The sequence below is a fragment of the Grus americana genome, chromosome 8 (assembly GCF_028858705.1).
Source record: "Grus americana isolate bGruAme1 chromosome 8, bGruAme1.mat, whole genome shotgun sequence".
Lineage (NCBI taxonomy): Eukaryota > Metazoa > Chordata > Aves > Gruiformes > Gruidae > Grus > Grus americana.
The window spans coordinates 31,686,959-31,705,087 of NC_072859.1; the positions used below are offsets into that span (position 1 = coordinate 31,686,959).

Genomic DNA, 18,129 nt, shown 5'->3' on the forward strand with positions numbered 1-18,129 from the left:
ACATACAGGAAATAGATTTTTGTTTTAATACAAGTGAGTAACAAAAAACCTAATAGCAAGTACATCTTCACAGATAAAGGAACGGGATTTCCCTTTTTCATTTTCATTCACTGCTGCCTCTTTCGATGTCTTCCTGCAAGATCGCCACTTCAATACCTTCATCAACTGCAGAGCAAGGATAACTCAAACAGTTGCAAATAAAGATTAACATGTTAGCTATGCTGGGTAGTCCAACACAAAAGGCAGAGCTTTACCTATATTGTGCATACTGGTCTTCATGGTATAAAATGGGTGGCTTCGGAGGGATTTGGGGGAGGGAGGGATGGTCAGCATTAGATGCCAGCTTCCTGAACAGAAGTCACCTTTTAGGATAAGGTACAGCTGCAAAAGCTGTGCAGTCAAGGAATCTTGTTGTATTTGTATACTACATAATATATTTCCACATCAGCAATCACTTCTATCCAAACGGATATATCCAAATCAAATGTCATCGCAGTAAAACTGCTCTCTGATGAGGCACCCTGATCATTAAAAGACAATAGCCATCCCTGCAAAGCATTCTAGCGCTACAAACCGTGGTTCTTACACAGTGGGGTTTTTTTTTCAGAAGAAAGACTTCCTTGAAAATTATTTAACTCCTTTTTTAAACTGAACTTTGTGCAACCCTTTCAGGTTGCTTTGAAGAGAAATGTTGAATCAATCCATATTCTAAAATGCCTTAGAAAGAAGAAAAATCCCAGCAGTAAATCCACCTAATTAAGTGGGGGTGTATCTAGCCCATAGGCTATTACCACATCTCAGCTTAATATTTTTAAACATACTATATGTGAAACAGGCAGTAAGCTCTTCTCATTATTTCTCAAATGAAGCTGAACAGATCTACCCAAATTACAGCAAGACAAACCAGACAACTTAAGTGATGAAAATTGTACTTTTTTTTCTCTGCTTTAGGGACGCTTCTGGCTCATCTGTCCTCTGATCAAGGTGAGCCTGATAAAGCTGAAAATTACACTATGTGACTGGATTGTATGAGATTATCCTTCCCCTGAGAAATGATTTATTTTAGTAACTTTTGATGAGTAAGAAACTTTCTGCTCCAACACGCTGTTCTTCTTGTGTGGGCATGGTTCCTTATTGCTTTGAGTGAGAGATCACATAAAAGATTCATAGAATATGAGTGGCTGCATCTTCTTTATGGTTCAAAGACAAATTTGTATTAGACCTTCAGGGATCACAAGTTTCATAAAAAGTGACAATCACTATCATTAGTTTGTAGGTTTAACTGCAAAAGTTACTGGCATATCTTCCACTTTCTGAGTGTGAGGAAAATCCAGGTTTGGTTTTGAGAGAGCTCGCTTTGTAGAATTTGGGGTTTCTTCATCTTTAGATGATTCCAGGAGATGTTGCATGTTAAGTCTGAAAATGAGGCGAGGATCTGGTCCAGAAAGAGATGGGCAATTGCAGCGCTCTCTTATTTTAAGAGCCTGTGAATACATAGGAAAACAAATCAAGCTCATTTAAATAAGAAAAACAACAGAGGCTTCAGTCAGCGATTCGGCTTTCCATTAAGGTCTGCATTTGCACACAAATCTTAGTGAGTATGATACTGAGTCTGAGTTGTTACTGAACAACTTTTCAACAGAAACCGAGAATTCCTCAGAAGAAATGTAGTGATGTGATAAAACAATAGAAAAAATGAAGATTAAAAATAATTTTCTCACAGACATTCTCTCAAAGAATGGATGATCTAAAAGGTACAGCATAAATAAATAGGAAGTTCTCCAACTATTTTATGTGAGAACTGTTCATATCAGTACCTTTTACCTTTTAATTCACATTCACATGTAAATTAAAATGACTGCATCAAGAAAAAAAGGGCTGTGAATAATAATTTACTTCACCAGATATGTTCTATTATTGAAGTAGCTATATACAGATGTCTGACTCATAAAAGGAGGGGAAAATCTCCAACAACATAATGGACATTTAACCATTCAGCACAGAGATCCAGGTGGTTGATCAGTTATAGTTAAGGTCCATTTACACAAGTGATCTCATCTCCAAGAAGCATCTGAATACACAGCTTGCAAGTGTTCTGAGAAAAGAGTAGCTCTAGAAGGTAAAAATTTATCTGAATAAAAAGACTACCACTAAGAGACCAAACTTTAAATTACTCCTGCTCACTGAGTAAATGCCATTGCTTCCATTCTACAGATTAGAAAGTAGAGGCACAAAGGAGCCAAAGAACTTCCAAGAGAATCAAAATCCATTACCGCAGGCACACTCCTCTCCCAGATCATTCTGCCTTGTGGGCACTCTGAGAAAGGTATGACAATGGATGAATCTCATGTCTCAAAAGCACTGTGCATACATTGATATGAAACAGTATAAAGTCAGCTGTTTTACAGGATGCTTGAATTGGTGTTCATTGTAATGAAGCTGAATATACTTTAATTAGTTCATAAAAACAGGCAGCTCATTTTAGAGCTAACAATGGATACCACACAACAAAGTACAATGCAGTACTTTGCAAGCAGTTGTATACAGATCTACTAATATCCATGGATTCTCCTACAAGACCCATTTAAACTAATCAAGAAAAGCAAGTTCCTATGCATCATAAAGCAAAATATATCTAGAATTTTAGAGGGTTCTGCACCTCTGCTGAGAACTAATTTTTCAAGATTTGCAAGATGCAACACCAAGAAAACACCAAGTCAAAAACTTCCCTGATATTCAGCACTAATCAATGGTCACTTTTATGCAGTATTATCTGTATCTTAGTCTCAATTAAGAGTGCAAAACTATGGGCAGATTAACATCCAGCTTTATTTTATCTTCTCATGGGAAAACAAGTTCAAATGTATATTTTATGCCACTTCTCTTTATAATTGTGAATTCCTGAAAAGTAATGGCCAGACCTGTCCTGAGTTGTAGCCAGGTGCCTCCTGACCATTACTAGGGACTGTTAGAAGAAAGCATAGATTGATTCATTTGTTCTAGATGGATTAAAGAGGAAGAAGAAAGTAACACCGTTTTCATAGCAGTCCTACCACTGCACTTAAAAAACAGATCAGAAATTTTAATCTGCTTTATATACACTATATTTGGCTGAAGTATCAAATCAAATATTCCAGTACACTTATGCATAAGTATTTGCCCATCATTTTGAAACAATTTTGTATTCTTCCACAGGAGACACTGGGAACATCTTACTACAGCAGACTTCAAAAAAGAGGAGCAGAGCTTCTTGACTAATTTCTTTATATTAGGAGGTACCAAAACATATTTCTCCCTAACTTCACTACAGTGAACTGATGAAGTGTATGCTGTAAATGGCTAGAAACAAATAGAATTTAAATTTAACAACCGGTTTTGGAAAAAAGACGCATTCCAGGAATGCTGCAAGAGTTTTCCCAGCTGTTTCTTGCTGAAATGTAACATTCAAATTTCTGGATACACATCTCTGGATTAGGCATGCAAATATTACTCATGTAACTTCTAAAAAGTACGAATAGAGCTTTCAGTATTTGTTTTTCTACGGCATGATCGTCCATGTAGTCACCAAATGTAACTGTACTGCTGAACACTCTTTTGCTTCAGTGATCAATTAATTTCTAAACTGACATTTATGACAAACCAAGAGTTTTCTCTTGTTCCCTTCCAGAACATAAGCTGCTGCAAGACTGCATTTATGTCAAGCAGCATTATTCAAGGCAAACAGAAATATAAAGATTTAGGCTGTATCCTGGAAAGGGCAACGTAATCCTCTTTTAAACTAATTTTGCTATTTTAAATCTCTGGTTTTATTTGCTATATAGCGCCTGGCCTATTTTCGTGGTTTCACTTATCTAAAATACTAAACTCACGACAGCAAAGGTAAAAAACAGTACTTCAGAGTTAACATTTTTACCCTCTGGATGTCTTTGTGTTCTTGCTAGATGTAAAGCTGTCCCAGGAGGTAGAAGGCACCTATTCAACACCACCACTAACATGCCATTAAAGAGACTACAGTTATGACAATGGAAAGCTACGCTGACATGTCATCTCACTGAAGGACAGCTATGACTTCACACTCTCGTGAAAGCAGCCTTTGTATGTATGTTTGTGACTGCCATGCCACACTCAACCCTGGTTAGAAAGTGTTCTTTCCCTGGCTCAGTTGACTGCTGCTATTTTGTTTTGTGCCAGTAGCTCTGTAACATCATTAAGATGCCAGTAACGGGCTGAAGAGCTTACAATATAATTTTTCCTGAAAGATAAAACAGCCCAACATGGTCAGCCATACTGTACTTTCAAAATCACTAGCAACTTCAAACCCCGTAATTTAATATTGCTCAAGTAAATTGGTTTTTGACAGTTTGGGTAAGAGGACAAGTGAAAGCATTCTTAATGAAGTACATGCATATTGATATTATAATAAGAACATGTTTCCTTGTTTATAGTGAAGAGTGTTCTCAATAAAGACAACGGACAGAACTGAGACAAGGTTAACTACCTAGAGTGAGTACGTAGATTCACCTGGTAACTAAGAGTACTTTAATGTTGTTCTTTTCAGGTTAACCTCAAGAGAGAAGTACTGCTGTTCAATATAAAGACCACCTGCATGCTTACTGGTTCAGGAGATCTCAGATAAAATATCAAAACTATTGCTTCTAAGTAACAAAGGTGAAGCTGTTTTTCTTATCAATACAATTGCAGTCACCTTCTGGGAGGGAGGAAGGTATAAGAATTAGGGAGGTCTGCCTCATCCTATTGCTTTCCTACAAAGCCTACCAGCAGAGACAAACACAGAAACAACTAATTTTTAGCTCTCAGTAGTAATCCTTCACCACTGTCACAGATACCAGGCTAACTGCTACATCTCAACCCCTTACAGTCTTTTGGAGTGCATCCTACCTCTCAGGCTGTCAGGTCTCTCAGTGTAAAAGTCACATCACTCTCTTGTCTGCAAACCAGGCCAAGGGTTATAATATCTTGTGTATTAACTGTGATTACCTCGGCAGGGCTGACTTATGCTCTGACCTTGCAATTCTGACAAAAACTAAGAAATAGCAGAAGCATGTAGGGGAAAAAATAAAAAAAGGAATTGTAAAAAAAATAAGAAATGCTGAGTTGCAAAATTATTACAATTAGTAGACATAGGGAAGACAACAGGTTCTACAAATGAAGTAGTATTAAAAAGATGATTAAAAGAATGCATAGATTTGTTATTTGACAGAGAAGAAAAGCAACTTTATATATAATGCTAATACTTCAAATCTTTCACTGCTTCTGTTGGCACAGAAAAGAAAAATTGTGACAAAATATTTAACAACTTTATAGGGAGGATAGAAACATAGATCTGCATTTTTTATTCTTATTTTTCTTTAAATTTTCACATTGATAGGGCTTAATTAGTAGATTCTAGTACGAGAACTATCTGAAGTAACTTTTACAACATAAGCAAAGGGGAAATATACTGACCCATTTTTGAAAAGGAAGCAAAATAAATGTATCTTCAATATTCAAAAGGCAACAGACTGAGGAATAAGCAATAATTACCCAAACTTTAATAAAAATAATAAACAGCAAATGTCAATTTGACAAGAACAGGTCCTGCCACAGTAAATTAATTAACTTTTTTTTGACAAGTTAATTGACCTAGCAAACAAAAGAGAAGCAGCAGAGGTGACATATCTGAACTTAGCATTACTCTCTAAATGATCTCAACATGGCATTTCCACAAGAAGGAGTGGGAAACGGGAGTTACAGTGAATCAAAAATGGAATATGAGCCAACAACATGATGCCAAAAAAGCAAATGTCATGTCAAGATGATTTTTTGTATCAGGCAAGGCTCAGTAGATAACCTTCTGCTTTATTCAGTATAGCTGAGGCTTCAGCTGATGTATAGTACTCTATTTGAACAGCATACTACAAAAAAGGTAGACAAACTGTAACAAGTCAGAGAACATTAAAATAAAACGTTCAGAGATGAACTAGAAGATCCTATAGCTTCTCTCTGGCACTACACTTCCATAATTTGTCTCTCCAGAACAATGGTAAGCATCTTTCCCGGTATTACAAAATTATTTCAGGATTTCTTTTTCTGAAAATAAAATGCACAGGCCTTCGTTGAGCATCTCACCACCTTCCATGTAGGAATTCTAGGAGATTTCAGTTTCCTATTTAACAGTATATTCTGTTTGCCTAGTTTACAATCCAAATGTGAGCAGGAAATTCTTTAAAAACATGGTAAATCTTTTTAATGTCTGTTATTTCCTTTCCAGGACAGCAACATTTTGTAACTGCTTATACCTCTCTTATTTACTAATTCCTCAGCTTGGTTGTAGCTTCCAACTTGTTCAGAAAACCAGATGCAAGATCTTTAAACCTCATTTTATTTGCTCCCTGTCTTTTAATTATGTGAAAAGAGAATCCCTGTGATATTCCTGCTTTAATTTACATTTCCTGAGACTGTTAAGTCACCTCATTGAGACGTGCCATTTCATTACCTGAAGAAAAATTCTCGCTTTGTATGATCGCATCTTATTGTGAACTTGCTTAGAAGTCTGTCGAGAAACATCTGTGTGGCCTGAGAAGTCCAAAAACTTGTCCCTGTTTCCCTCAGCTACAGCAGCTGGTCTAATAATGGATATTGTATTGTTCTCAAAATCATTTCAGCTTCAAAACCATCAGCATATGAAACACAACAATGCTCACAATGGATCTGATACTGAGTCTTAAGAAGTACAGTTTCTTCACAGAGAGATAGTAGAGAGATAAAAAGGCCCTTTTTGAAATCTGGTTTCTCCCCCTGGGCTCTGAATATCTAATGCCCATTAATACATGGTTAACATACTGTTCTAAAAGGCTTTAAGTATGTGAACAATTAAATAAAAAGGCGCTGATATTGAACTACAGCAAAGCCCTAGGATTCCCATTAAATGCCTGAGATCCAGCTTCAAGGCTGCAGCTCTCAGATGAAGGGGAGTCAATGCTTCAGACAAGAAGCCTCCAACAACACCTCTACATACTTTCTTCCATTTTTATTCCACTTTTGTAGTATCAATCTCACTTATCTAGTGAACTTCTGTTAAAAACAGGAAGCCTTCGGCCCCTGCTTTTTCATCCTACTCCAAAGAATGCTTAAGGTAAAAGGAAATTAAAACATCTCCTCCTCAATTATCTTTTGGAAGAAAATTTCCTAGCCTCCACTGCTCTTGGAAGTGAGAGCAGCTGTAAAAAGACAAGGGTTGCTTCACCTGCTAAACTACAAGAGATAAGACAGAAATAACATGACTGCCAGCTCTACACAGTTGCTCAGTTATTTAACTTATTTGCTCAGTCCTGGGGTAGAACATAAGTCATTTATTTCATTACTACTTTATAAGCCAGTCAATAACTGTATGAAAATAAAGGATCCTGAACCCTTTATGTTCAATCTAACTAAAATTGAGGCTCCAAAACAAGTATCATTTTCCATTCAGCTGCCCTAATGTGTTAGAAAATCCATCAAAATAGTCTCACAACCTGTTTTTGCAGAGTACAGAATTTGTGTATATTAATTTAACATATTCAGTCTAGCCAGTTTCCAGCCTCCTACTCTTAATGTTGATTTTGGTTTAGGCCATTATTTAGAATATTTACTGCATTCATTCTCATGAAAGGATTAATGAAAATCGTTTTTCTCCTTTGAAATCAGCAAACACCTCAACATTTTAGTGCTCCCTCTGACAGTAAATCTTCAACTGCCTTTACAGTTTGGAACTGAGAAAGACTTAAAGTGACTAAGAGTTTAAAAAAAAAAAAGGAGGAAGAAGAAATTACTTGGTTATAAGAATAGGAATTCCCAAACACAGTTTAGCTTGCTGAAAAAAATAGTGCTGTTGTGAAGTGCTTTAACACTATATTTTAAAAAGAAAAACCAAGGCAAAAACCAATCCATGTTATTTTTCTGTGGTTAAAACCCCTTCTATTTAAAGAAATAGTAAACAACTAAGATTACTGAACTTGGAACAGTTCTCTGTCCTTAAGCTGCCAGAGAGTAACACATCAAATTAAGAGAATCCCCAAATAGCTATCCACTTGGCACTCCTCTGAGAGGAAATCTGAAAGAAAGAACAAAGAAAAGAATGCAGATTGATGGGCAATTGAGTGAATTAGCTCAAGTTCCTTGGAGTGGGGTAAAATTTGCTCCCTAATGTGACGGAACAGAGATGTGAAGAAAAAAGCCGGCTGTAAAATCTACAGAGACCTATCATAACTAGAACTATTAAGAAATCTTCTGCTGAGGATCTGACATTCTTCTGAAGCATAGTTATTCGAGGTGTATTCAATCCCACGTCAGTGAGAGAGACAGAATAGGATGGAGCATTGTCTGTTTGACAGCCTAGGGCTAGCTACCAAAGCAAGAGAAGTCAAGACAGTTTAGGGATTCGACTTAAAAATTGGCTTCCAAAACGACAAAAAACAGAAAAGAAGGGATGAGACCTGTGACACCATCACATCTATACCAGGAATGCCATTCAAAAGCAAAAATACTACACTTTGATGAGAAATCAGAAAAGAAAAAAAAAACACCCTAGAATATAATTACATTTTACCTGTGCTATCTTAATTTTTCCTCATTTAATAGAACCTTTAAGGTTCAGAGCTTTGTAAGAGAAAATTTATGTAAGGATAAAGATAAGCATAATGCTAAAAGACTAGATTGTGAATCAATACCAAAGTAGCTCATGAATCAATGCCAAAGTAATTCTGGCAACCTTCCTAAGACAAAAAGACACACTTCCTTCAACTCTGCTCACCTCTGGAATAAGGCGATCTAAGTGCTCAGCTCTGTTTTCATGAGAAGGGTGAGTGGAGAGCCACTCCGGTAACTTGGGCTGCCCTTGAATAGTTTCTGCTAATTCCATTTGTTGCCAAAATACACTGCTTGCTCGGACATCCACACAAGCCTGAAAACAGAAAGGAAATGTATACACCACTGTATTTTTAAAGTAATACAATACACAATCTAATGGATATTGAATTACAAAACACAAATTTTAAATCTCTAAAGCCTGTTTAGATGATCCCCCTCATACCTGACAGGCAAAGGCTATTCTAAAATATCTAAATGCAGTAAAAAACTCATCCAGGTAAAACACTAGATTTGTTCCTTTTAACATCTATATAATTCCACTGATCTTAAAAACTTACACTTGAATTAAGACAATTTAGGAGAAAAAGAGTCACAATTTCCAGCATGTACTTGTTCTTTAAAAAAAACTTCAGCTGCTTATTCTACGTTATATTTTCTAGACACAGTACAACAGAAGAACAAATTAATCATCTCCACATGTTTAGGCACATTTACAGGAAGAAGTTGAGAGTCAAAAATATAAAGTGATAATAATTCATACTTAAATATCTCTAAAAATGAACTGCAAAGGCTTTTCTGTAAGTGATTACACTGCCTTTTTCAAGGGTGATATGTATAATCCACAGCACATTAAAAAAGCAATTCTGCAGAATTCCTATCTCTCTCCACAGAAGTATATATTTAACCATAGAAAGTCATGGAACACTAAATTTAAGAATGATATTTGTGTATCACCAACAGACTCCTTTATATATGCATTTAAGTGAAGGGGGAAAAAAAGAACAAGATTTCTTACATTAATTTTCATTTGTTTAAGAGAAAAAGAGATGAGTACTTCAAAGGTAGGAAAACTACTTTCCCTTCCCCCCCCACCCCGAAATACAGAAGTTGTGCTTTATCCTTTGAATTTATTTCTTAAAATTATTATTAAAAAAATTAGCTGTACAAGCAGAGAAATGCTGGCATACCACTTTGCTTGTTTCTTTCTGGTACGGCCCCACATCTTCAGTATTACAAAGCAGTAAGCACCCACATAGCAATTACCTTTGGGGTTTTTTTTAACCATGGATTGTATTATTCCCTTAGATGACTTTAAAGTACAAATACGGTTTCAATTCCAGAATCAAAGTTAACTTTAAAAACTCTTCCTTGAAGAAATATTAATAATTATTAAGAAAAGGAAATTTTCCTTATGAAATATTAACACTAGATGGCGCTGCTCTCACACTTATCTAGCTCTATTGCACTTAGCTAGAAATTAAAAGGTTGTTTTAGTTTCTTTTAGAAGTAAAATCCACAGGGACAAAAAAAGTCACTGAAAAAACAAATTATTAAAAAAAAATGCTGAGTGGTTTCTGACCAAATCTTTGTCTACTTTAGCAAAGCCGCATTGATTTTATGGCTGTATTTAGACTAAATCTTTAAATACTAGAACAATAATGATATACTTCGCAATTATCAGCAATCACAGAAAATATAAGCACAATATCAAAAAGTTCTTAAATTCTACTGTATTGTTATAACAAGAGACATTATAGATCAGAATATCTTAGATGCCCTACAATATGGGAAGCATTCCTCAGAACTTCTCAAAATAGATGGAAACTAAGTGAAACAAAAATCTAAAGGGCAATTTATATCTTTACATAGAATTAAATATATCCTACTTACAGGAGTTCACTATTTGGCATTCTCCTCTTTATAAATACATAGCTTTTTCTTCTAATAGTAATAAACTACATAGAAAGTATACTGTGCAATTAATAATGCATAACTTCATAAACTTCAATTTTATTACATCCAATTTAGCCAGAATGACTTTGTCTTTTCCTATGAACTGTTTTATTTCCCATTACTCCTTTAATCTACATATCTTTAAAAGTTTTGGAACCCTCCCACACACAGCTTACCTCTGCATGAAGTGTGAAACTCCCTCTGATTATAACAGAAACTGAAAACTATCTGGTAAATTGCTAATAAAACAAACCAATTTTAGTTACCTTTGCTGCAAACTGAAGTCCCACTTTATCAGCTTCAGCCTCCAATGTTCTGCTGTACGGTCTATCAAACACAAACTGCAAAGAAGCACATCAAATCTCTGTTTCTTGGTTTTGAATGTGTACAAAGCCAGAGCATTGTAGCTATTTTTCTAACCTTCTCATGAGAAAAAGTGTTTATCTATCATGTTCACATTGCGTGTGATCAGTGTGTATTTTCATAATGGCATTAAAGATTACATTAAATGTAACTCATTGATCCTGTATTCACTGGAAATTAATTCAAATTATACATATTTTCACAGCCCCTCTCATCAGCCAGTCTCACAGCATTTTGCAGCAACCAGAGGGTCAATGCGAACTGTAAACTAGAATTTTTTCACTTCACTTTTATTTTCATTAAGATTTTTTTATGTATGTAAAAATTGACATTAGGATTTTTTTACTATATGTAAAAAATTCCAGTGGCTCCCTTAAACTTTTATAATGACTGTCTTTAAACCTGGTATGATCTATTTGGTATGGTAAACAGCCCGCAGTATGGAACGTAGCCATAAACATTTTCATGCAGAAATCACGCTCTTGTCATGATTATCCCCAAACACAAGTTGCAAATTGCCCTTGGGAAATTAAACTAGAAGACATAAATCTGACCAACTCCTCTCCCTTTTTTCTAGGGTATGACATTGTATTAACACACATTAAGAGACAGTGGTAGTTTTTTCAAATGGTTATTTAGTCATATAACTCATGATCTTCTGGCATACATAATTCATGTAGATTTGGGCAGCCTTGCCCTAATATATCAAGTTACAGCAAATGCAAATCAAGACTTCTTAAACCAGCCTGCTCCTGCAGAGATAAAGGAACACATCACAACATTCTGGTCTAGGCATCGATTAGGAAATATCAGCTGAAGAATGGGGATGTGCAAGGTTAGCAAAGAGAAAATGGTTTAACCAGCTCTTTATCTGGTTATAAAAATAGGTCTTCCTCATAAGTTCCAGACAAAAGAAAAAAAAAAAAAAGACAAAACAGATAGAAATTAAGAGCACCAAAGAAGTGGTCCAATCCCTCCAGTACATAAAGCCATCTGTAAATTTTTGCTTCTTTCCAAAGTAGTACTGATAGTTTTTCTTTACTAGGTCATAAATAAAAGCCAACCAAAGCTGATCCTCTACAAGGTTTTTTAAGCCAAATACGCTGGTTTATAAGCATAGGTGAGGTCACTTTCTAAATTCTTAGTTTCCTTACAGACCTCAAACATTGCAATTATAAATATATTTTTTAAATCCCCTGATGATAAAGTCATTACCTGAAGTGGAATATATATATTTCTATTGCCTTGAAAAGTCCTCTGGGTCTACTGGAGTGCATATATTCACTGAACAGCAAAGATGTCCCTGGCTAGTCTGTCATATATTCCTGAAGCACCATTTCCCAGTTAGCCAGATAAACTATTAGTTTAATTATTAAACATTTCTCAGACAGGGAAATGAAACTGGTAACAGGCAACAGGACTACCCAAAGCACTAACTGGAACAAAAGTTTACACAGGCAAGCAGTTTTTTATTCCTACAGTGGAAACAAATAGATATTGCACTGCTGGGTGACTAACAGAAACAAAAATTTCTATTCAGCATCTTTTGTATGTGGGATGAAAGCTTTGCCAGTATTAATCACTTATTTATTCTGCATTACATAAGGATATGTTTAATGTTACTGAAGATGAGTTTGATCAGAGTTTCAAAACAGGATATTACTGTATAGTATCTCTTACATAATAGATCTTTTCTATATCACACTAGGACTATGAGCTTAAACCCAGATTCTATTTGCAATCTAAAGCACAACTCCAATCCATGATGCCAAAATATCAGTTGCAGTTAGCCTAGAAAAGGAGAAAAGATGCTGACAGTGAGTAAAATCTTGCTGTCTAAATTATGAGCAGTCTCAGGATTGATTCACACTTTGCTTTTTCCAAATTCAGCTCTTCAAAATGCTGGCTAGCATTCATCAATGAATTGGTTTCTCAGCTCCTTGTACAAATATCCAAGCTCTTTAGAGATAATTTATGTTCAGAATCCACGCATCTATCCATTAGCATAAGAACTACCAAAATAGATTGGTTATGTTTTATGTTTTTGAGGAATGGGGAGGAAATCTCAGGGAAAGCATCAAAAGAAGTCAAAGAAACCAAAGAGCTCTTTCACTTACTTCAGATTCAAGTTTTATCATGTAAACAAAATTTCTTTAAAAAAAAAAATCCACTTTTTTTTAAAAAGAAATGGATCAGTAACAGTCCAGAGGCAAAGAGTAAGTTAGACTGCTGAAGAAAAATGACACCACAAAGCCTCTGAATTTTACTTTATTGGAATATATGCTGTCTGAAAAGATTATTTCAGTAAGTTTTACTATAGCATGGCTTATACTTTAAAAGAGTGTTTAGATTCTCAATTTTCTTATCTTGGAAACCCTTCTTATCACTAACAATGTATTTAAAGAATTCCCTGTATTTTATTTGGTTTAGAAACAATTTAACAACTACCCAAAATAAAACCACAGCATTTCAACATATACAACTTTAAAGGGTGAGGTACATTTCAAAAAGACAATCATCTAACTTAATTGTCAAGCAAGTATTCGGAACCTGCTCAGCTAATCCAGTCATTTAGGGAAATCTAAAGTTCTTGGAGAAGACAAATGAAAATATATATCAACTAAAGCAGATACAAATTTGTAACATATTTCATTCAAAAACATACTCAAATATTAATTTTTGCTTATAATATTTCTCCTCTTGCCTTTTTCCCCAAACATACTATTTAGTGGTACTATCTCCCCAAGATTAAAAACGTTTTTCCATGGAACTCAGGAAAGATAATACAAAACGTCAGTCTTACCTCCTGCAACTTGCTCTGAATCCACTGGCCAATAACTGCCAAACTATCCCGGGGACAGATGGCCCAAATCATAGTGAGAAAGATGAGTGATAGAAAATCCAAGAAGTGAACCAGGCTGGCTTTCTCTGCCTGCAAACAGCAATTGTCCCATTTTCATTCCTTACTGTCTGACATTTCTTTAGAACCTAATAGAATTTGGAAACACTGTAAAAATCATTACTTTTTCTTCTATGCAGCCACAGGAACAGGGCAAGCACACGTTTGCCTGCTTGCAAAAGAAAAATCCAGTTGAATACAAGGTATTTTCAGTCTAGAATCCACACCAACTGCATAAATACAGCTGGAAATACATTTTGGCTATCTCCCAATTTGAGAGATTCAAAGCCTGAGATAAGATGATGGCAGCACGCAGACTGACTTCTTTAGTAAAGAGGCCATGAAACACCTCAGTTGGAATAAAAAAAAAAAAATCTATAAAAAACCCCTAAAAGTTTAATTAATTTGAGAAGAGATAGACATTTAGACAGGAACACTAATGGGATAAGGAGACACTAGGCATAAAATATTTATTTTTTTATTTTCTGTTACATTCCTTTAATTTCAGAAACTAAGAAAACCTGAAGAAAGAAACTGAAATTCTTCTGTTTTTCAGAGCTCTATTTGACATGCAACAAATTGATCTGAGCACTTACAAGCCAGATCACGCGATACTTTTCTCTATGCCAGTTGGGTGACACAGGTTCCATACAAACAATGTAAGTTCTTTTTTATAGTAGTAATATTTTTTTAGAAGTTTAACAAGTTAGTTGGCTCAAATGAGCCCAAGAAACTATGATGTGAACTGTTGCTCATCCAAAAAATCATACAATATGCAGTAAATCAATTTTCCTGTATTTCCACCACCTTTAAAGTGTATTTACCCATTTCCAGATTAGTTTTGCAATTTTAGCAAGATCTTTATTTTTACAAGCTTCTCGTTATGCCTTCTCAAACTGATGGCTACGTAATGAATACCATTTTTTAAAATGACATGCACAGAAAGAAATCAATTTGGAGGCAAAGAAGCACTTTCTAGCAAATCACCTCAATCTAGAACAATATGAGCTGTATTTCTATAGCATCCTCTTTTTTCATAGTTGGACCTACAAAGCACAAGAAAATTATTACATCCATTCTGTTTAAATGGCAAAGAATTACTAATTTCAGTACATCCATATTAGGATATGGAAAAATTAAGTCTGTGAAAGCAATCATCTGTAAATCCAGCTCCAGGCATTCTAGAACTTGGCATTCTAAACCTATGTGCTACTATAATAAAAATATCATGTATTTTAGAATAATTTATTAAAGTATATCCACTTCTGTAGATATTAACGAGTCTATGAGTAACAAACCAAGTTGCTGAGTGCCTCTAGTTCCTCATGTCTGTGCTATAGGAGCAGAGGTGTCTGCAGCCCAAGTTCTAAATGACTGTTAATAGCGAGCCATAATCCATCTGAAAAAGCACTGGCAGACTTTGTGCTAACACTGACTACTACAGGACTTCTGACAGTTAAGTACTACATGAGTAATAAGGATATACTGTATCAGAATACTCTCATTTCAAACTCAATTTTTCATTAATTAGAGAGTCACACTGAAACTTTGGTTGGTAGTGATAGGAAAAAATCTTAATTAAAGTAATAAGAATTCATTTAAGAGTTTTAGACAGCTTTCTTTAAATACTTACTGCATGTTCCAGCACAGCATGAGCTATTTCATGTCCCAAAATGAAAGACAGCTGATGAATATCAGAAACTGCATTTAGCAATCCAGTGAAAACAAACACTTGGCCATTCTGTAAAGAAAAAGAGAGTAAAAATTAAGTAACACACACATAAATAAAATGCTGTTTCAATATTACAAATAATTTTTGAATTGAGTTCAACTTACTGGAAGCACAAAAGCATTTACACCTGGTTCGTCTACCACATGGATAACCCACTTGAGTGCTGAGACCTGTGGGATGTCCTTATTGCTTTCTGATAAATGACCAACAACTCTCTCCACAACCTGATAACGTGCATCTGTCTCAGGTAACATTTTAGTTTTGAATTCCTCCATCCACTGAAAAAAAAAATTTCACTGATTGCCATGCAAAACAAACACACAGTAAATAACTAATTGCTATAATATATAACTAATTTAGCGGCTACACACACCCTACCTAAATTTAAGTTTTAATACATTTTTCTTTCATATAGCCAAAGCCAATATATTAGATTCAGGCTTTCAGACCTGACAGTTAAGGATTAATAAGGATTAATAAACTTAAAAGGAAGTAAACTGACCACAGATCAAAAATAAGATAGTATAAACGTGGTCCTACAGCCTCCTGTATCTGACATTTTCCTAATACACAGTTAAGCTTGGCATCACAACTTGGCAAACCTTTCTATACCTTCCTGAATTTCCATTTGAATTTATAATTTCTCTGTGTCTGTGTATTTCTGTTGTAATTTGTAAGGTGGGCAAATTTATACAAAAGATGTAATTTGAATATATCTTTGTATTTCATTTGCTATGTTCTTATCTCCCATTCTCTGTCAGATGGAATACAGTGACATTTGTATATGGCCAGATTATCGGGTTTCACTGACTTCAGAACAGAAAATCACAAAACTCAAAGTTACAGGAATTAGTGCAATGGATAGTTTAAAAGAAAGCAATTAAAGGAAAATGAGTGATCCAATGAAAAAAAAAAAAAGTAGAATTGAATGCAGGTGGGAAGTACCATCTTAGAAAGTGACAGCTTAGAAGAGAGGACCTTAAACAAGTACCAAAGAATACTCAAATCAGCACAGAAAGTGAGACAGATCTGTGCTTGTACCTATTAGCTGTGCTTTTATTGCTTCTACCAGACTTTTATATTTCTTGTTATATTACAATAACAGTTAGAAATGTTTGCTACATACATACAATGTGCTCTTTAACCATCATGTGTACCAGAATGGTTTGCTGATGGAAAGGGAACTCTTAAAAAGGATGGGGACACGAGGAAGGAGTAACTGATGGGGATGCTCTGCAGGGTTCTGAGCATGAAATTCAAAACTTATTAGGACACCACTAGGTTTGTTTGCCCATCTCATTAATTGGGCTATTTCATCACTAATAAAAGCATTAACAATTTCGGATATGTTTTTTAAATCTTACCATATCATATTCCATCTGTGACAGTTCCCTAAAATGCTCTTTTCCAAACACCAACAGTCGAGCGCGCCCAGTGATGGGTGTCTCCTCCAAGTGAGTAAAATAAAACATGACAAATAAAACTCCTAAGCTACTGACACCCAGGAGTATTTTCCATTTATTTTTCCTTGCACTTTCTTTAAAAAGTTCCCGTTTATTAGGAGGAAGTGCCTTCCACCAATTTCTTATGCTCCTGTAAGATACAAACAGTGTCAACTTAGGACATAGTTAAAAAGGAATTTGTTAGCGTCTGCCCTTGTTGTATTCTATATCACAGTGTCACCTCACATAAGAGTTTATGGAAGGTTATACTCTGGCTTCTACTCCACTCCTTCCCTCCCACAGGAGAAGAAGGAATGCCCCTTAGTGTCTTGGTTCATCTCCCTCTACCACATGTAAATGAGAATGAGAAGAGCAAAAGATACATCTAAAACCTCTGATAATGGAAACAACTTCTTGTTGAGCAAACTGTCAGTCTAGGCCCCAGTCCTATAAAATTTCGCACAGACAGGAAAACAATACAAATACACTTACCATTCTCCAGAAACTCATGCACACATCTTTGCATAATGAGGTCTTACACCAAGAGAGGAAGTAAGAGAGTATTTTACCTGCCAAGAATGATAGCAAATAATTTCTGAGCTGGCTTAACAATAATCCAGAAGAGAGGAACTGGTGCAGCCTGAAATGATGGTGACACACGAAAAAACCTGATGATCTGAATGTTCCAAGCAGAAAAATGATGTGGGAGTTGCCCTACAGAACTGCTCTGGAGGGATGTGATCTTCTCCCCCAAAGGCTGAGAAGACTGGAAGCAAAACCTTCCCGAAGCGTGGCGTGCATTCTTGTATACTTTTGCATTTGGGCCATTCAAAAGACACCTCAGCCCTTTACCAATGAAGTTTCTATAGGAGTCAGGGCTTCCAGTCAAAAAACAGTTTCTAGTATTTCCACTCAAATCCAGCCTTTGGCATTTATCTCGTGTACAACTGACTTGAGTTCGGCAATATCCCACGTAAGACCTATAGAGGTTACTACACTTCCCCTGCTTGGTCAAAGAAGCCAAATGAAAGAAAATACAGTTCCTGCCTGGCAACTTTAGACCACAGTTGATATTCATAACTTCTTTGGTTGGTTACCCTGAAACAAAGAAA

The 18,129-nt window shown here is 35.5% G+C and overlaps 1 protein-coding gene across 5 annotated transcripts in view; it reads right to left on the reverse strand.

The window, feature by feature from the left end:
• Positions 1-1,174: 1,174 nt before the first annotated feature.
• OMA1 (OMA1 zinc metallopeptidase) overlaps positions 1,175-18,129 on the reverse strand; it is a 29,884-nt gene continuing 12,929 nt past the window's right edge. For all 5 annotated transcript variants that reach the window (XM_054834538.1, XM_054834537.1, XM_054834541.1 and 2 more), the window contains exons 2-9: positions 17,587-18,115; positions 16,940-17,168; positions 15,680-15,853; positions 15,477-15,584; positions 13,748-13,876; positions 10,848-10,922; positions 8,792-8,941; positions 1,175-1,484 (exon numbers count right to left, since the gene is read on the reverse strand). In XM_054834538.1, coding sequence (XP_054690513.1) covers positions 1,266-1,484; positions 8,792-8,941; positions 10,848-10,922; positions 13,748-13,876; positions 15,477-15,584; positions 15,680-15,853; positions 16,940-17,168; positions 17,587-18,095 — 1,593 coding nt within the window. In that variant the 5' untranslated portion in view covers positions 18,096-18,115 and the 3' untranslated portion in view covers positions 1,175-1,265. The remainder of the gene's footprint in view (positions 1,485-8,791; positions 8,942-10,847; positions 10,923-13,747; positions 13,877-15,476; positions 15,585-15,679; positions 15,854-16,939; positions 17,169-17,586; positions 18,116-18,129) is intronic.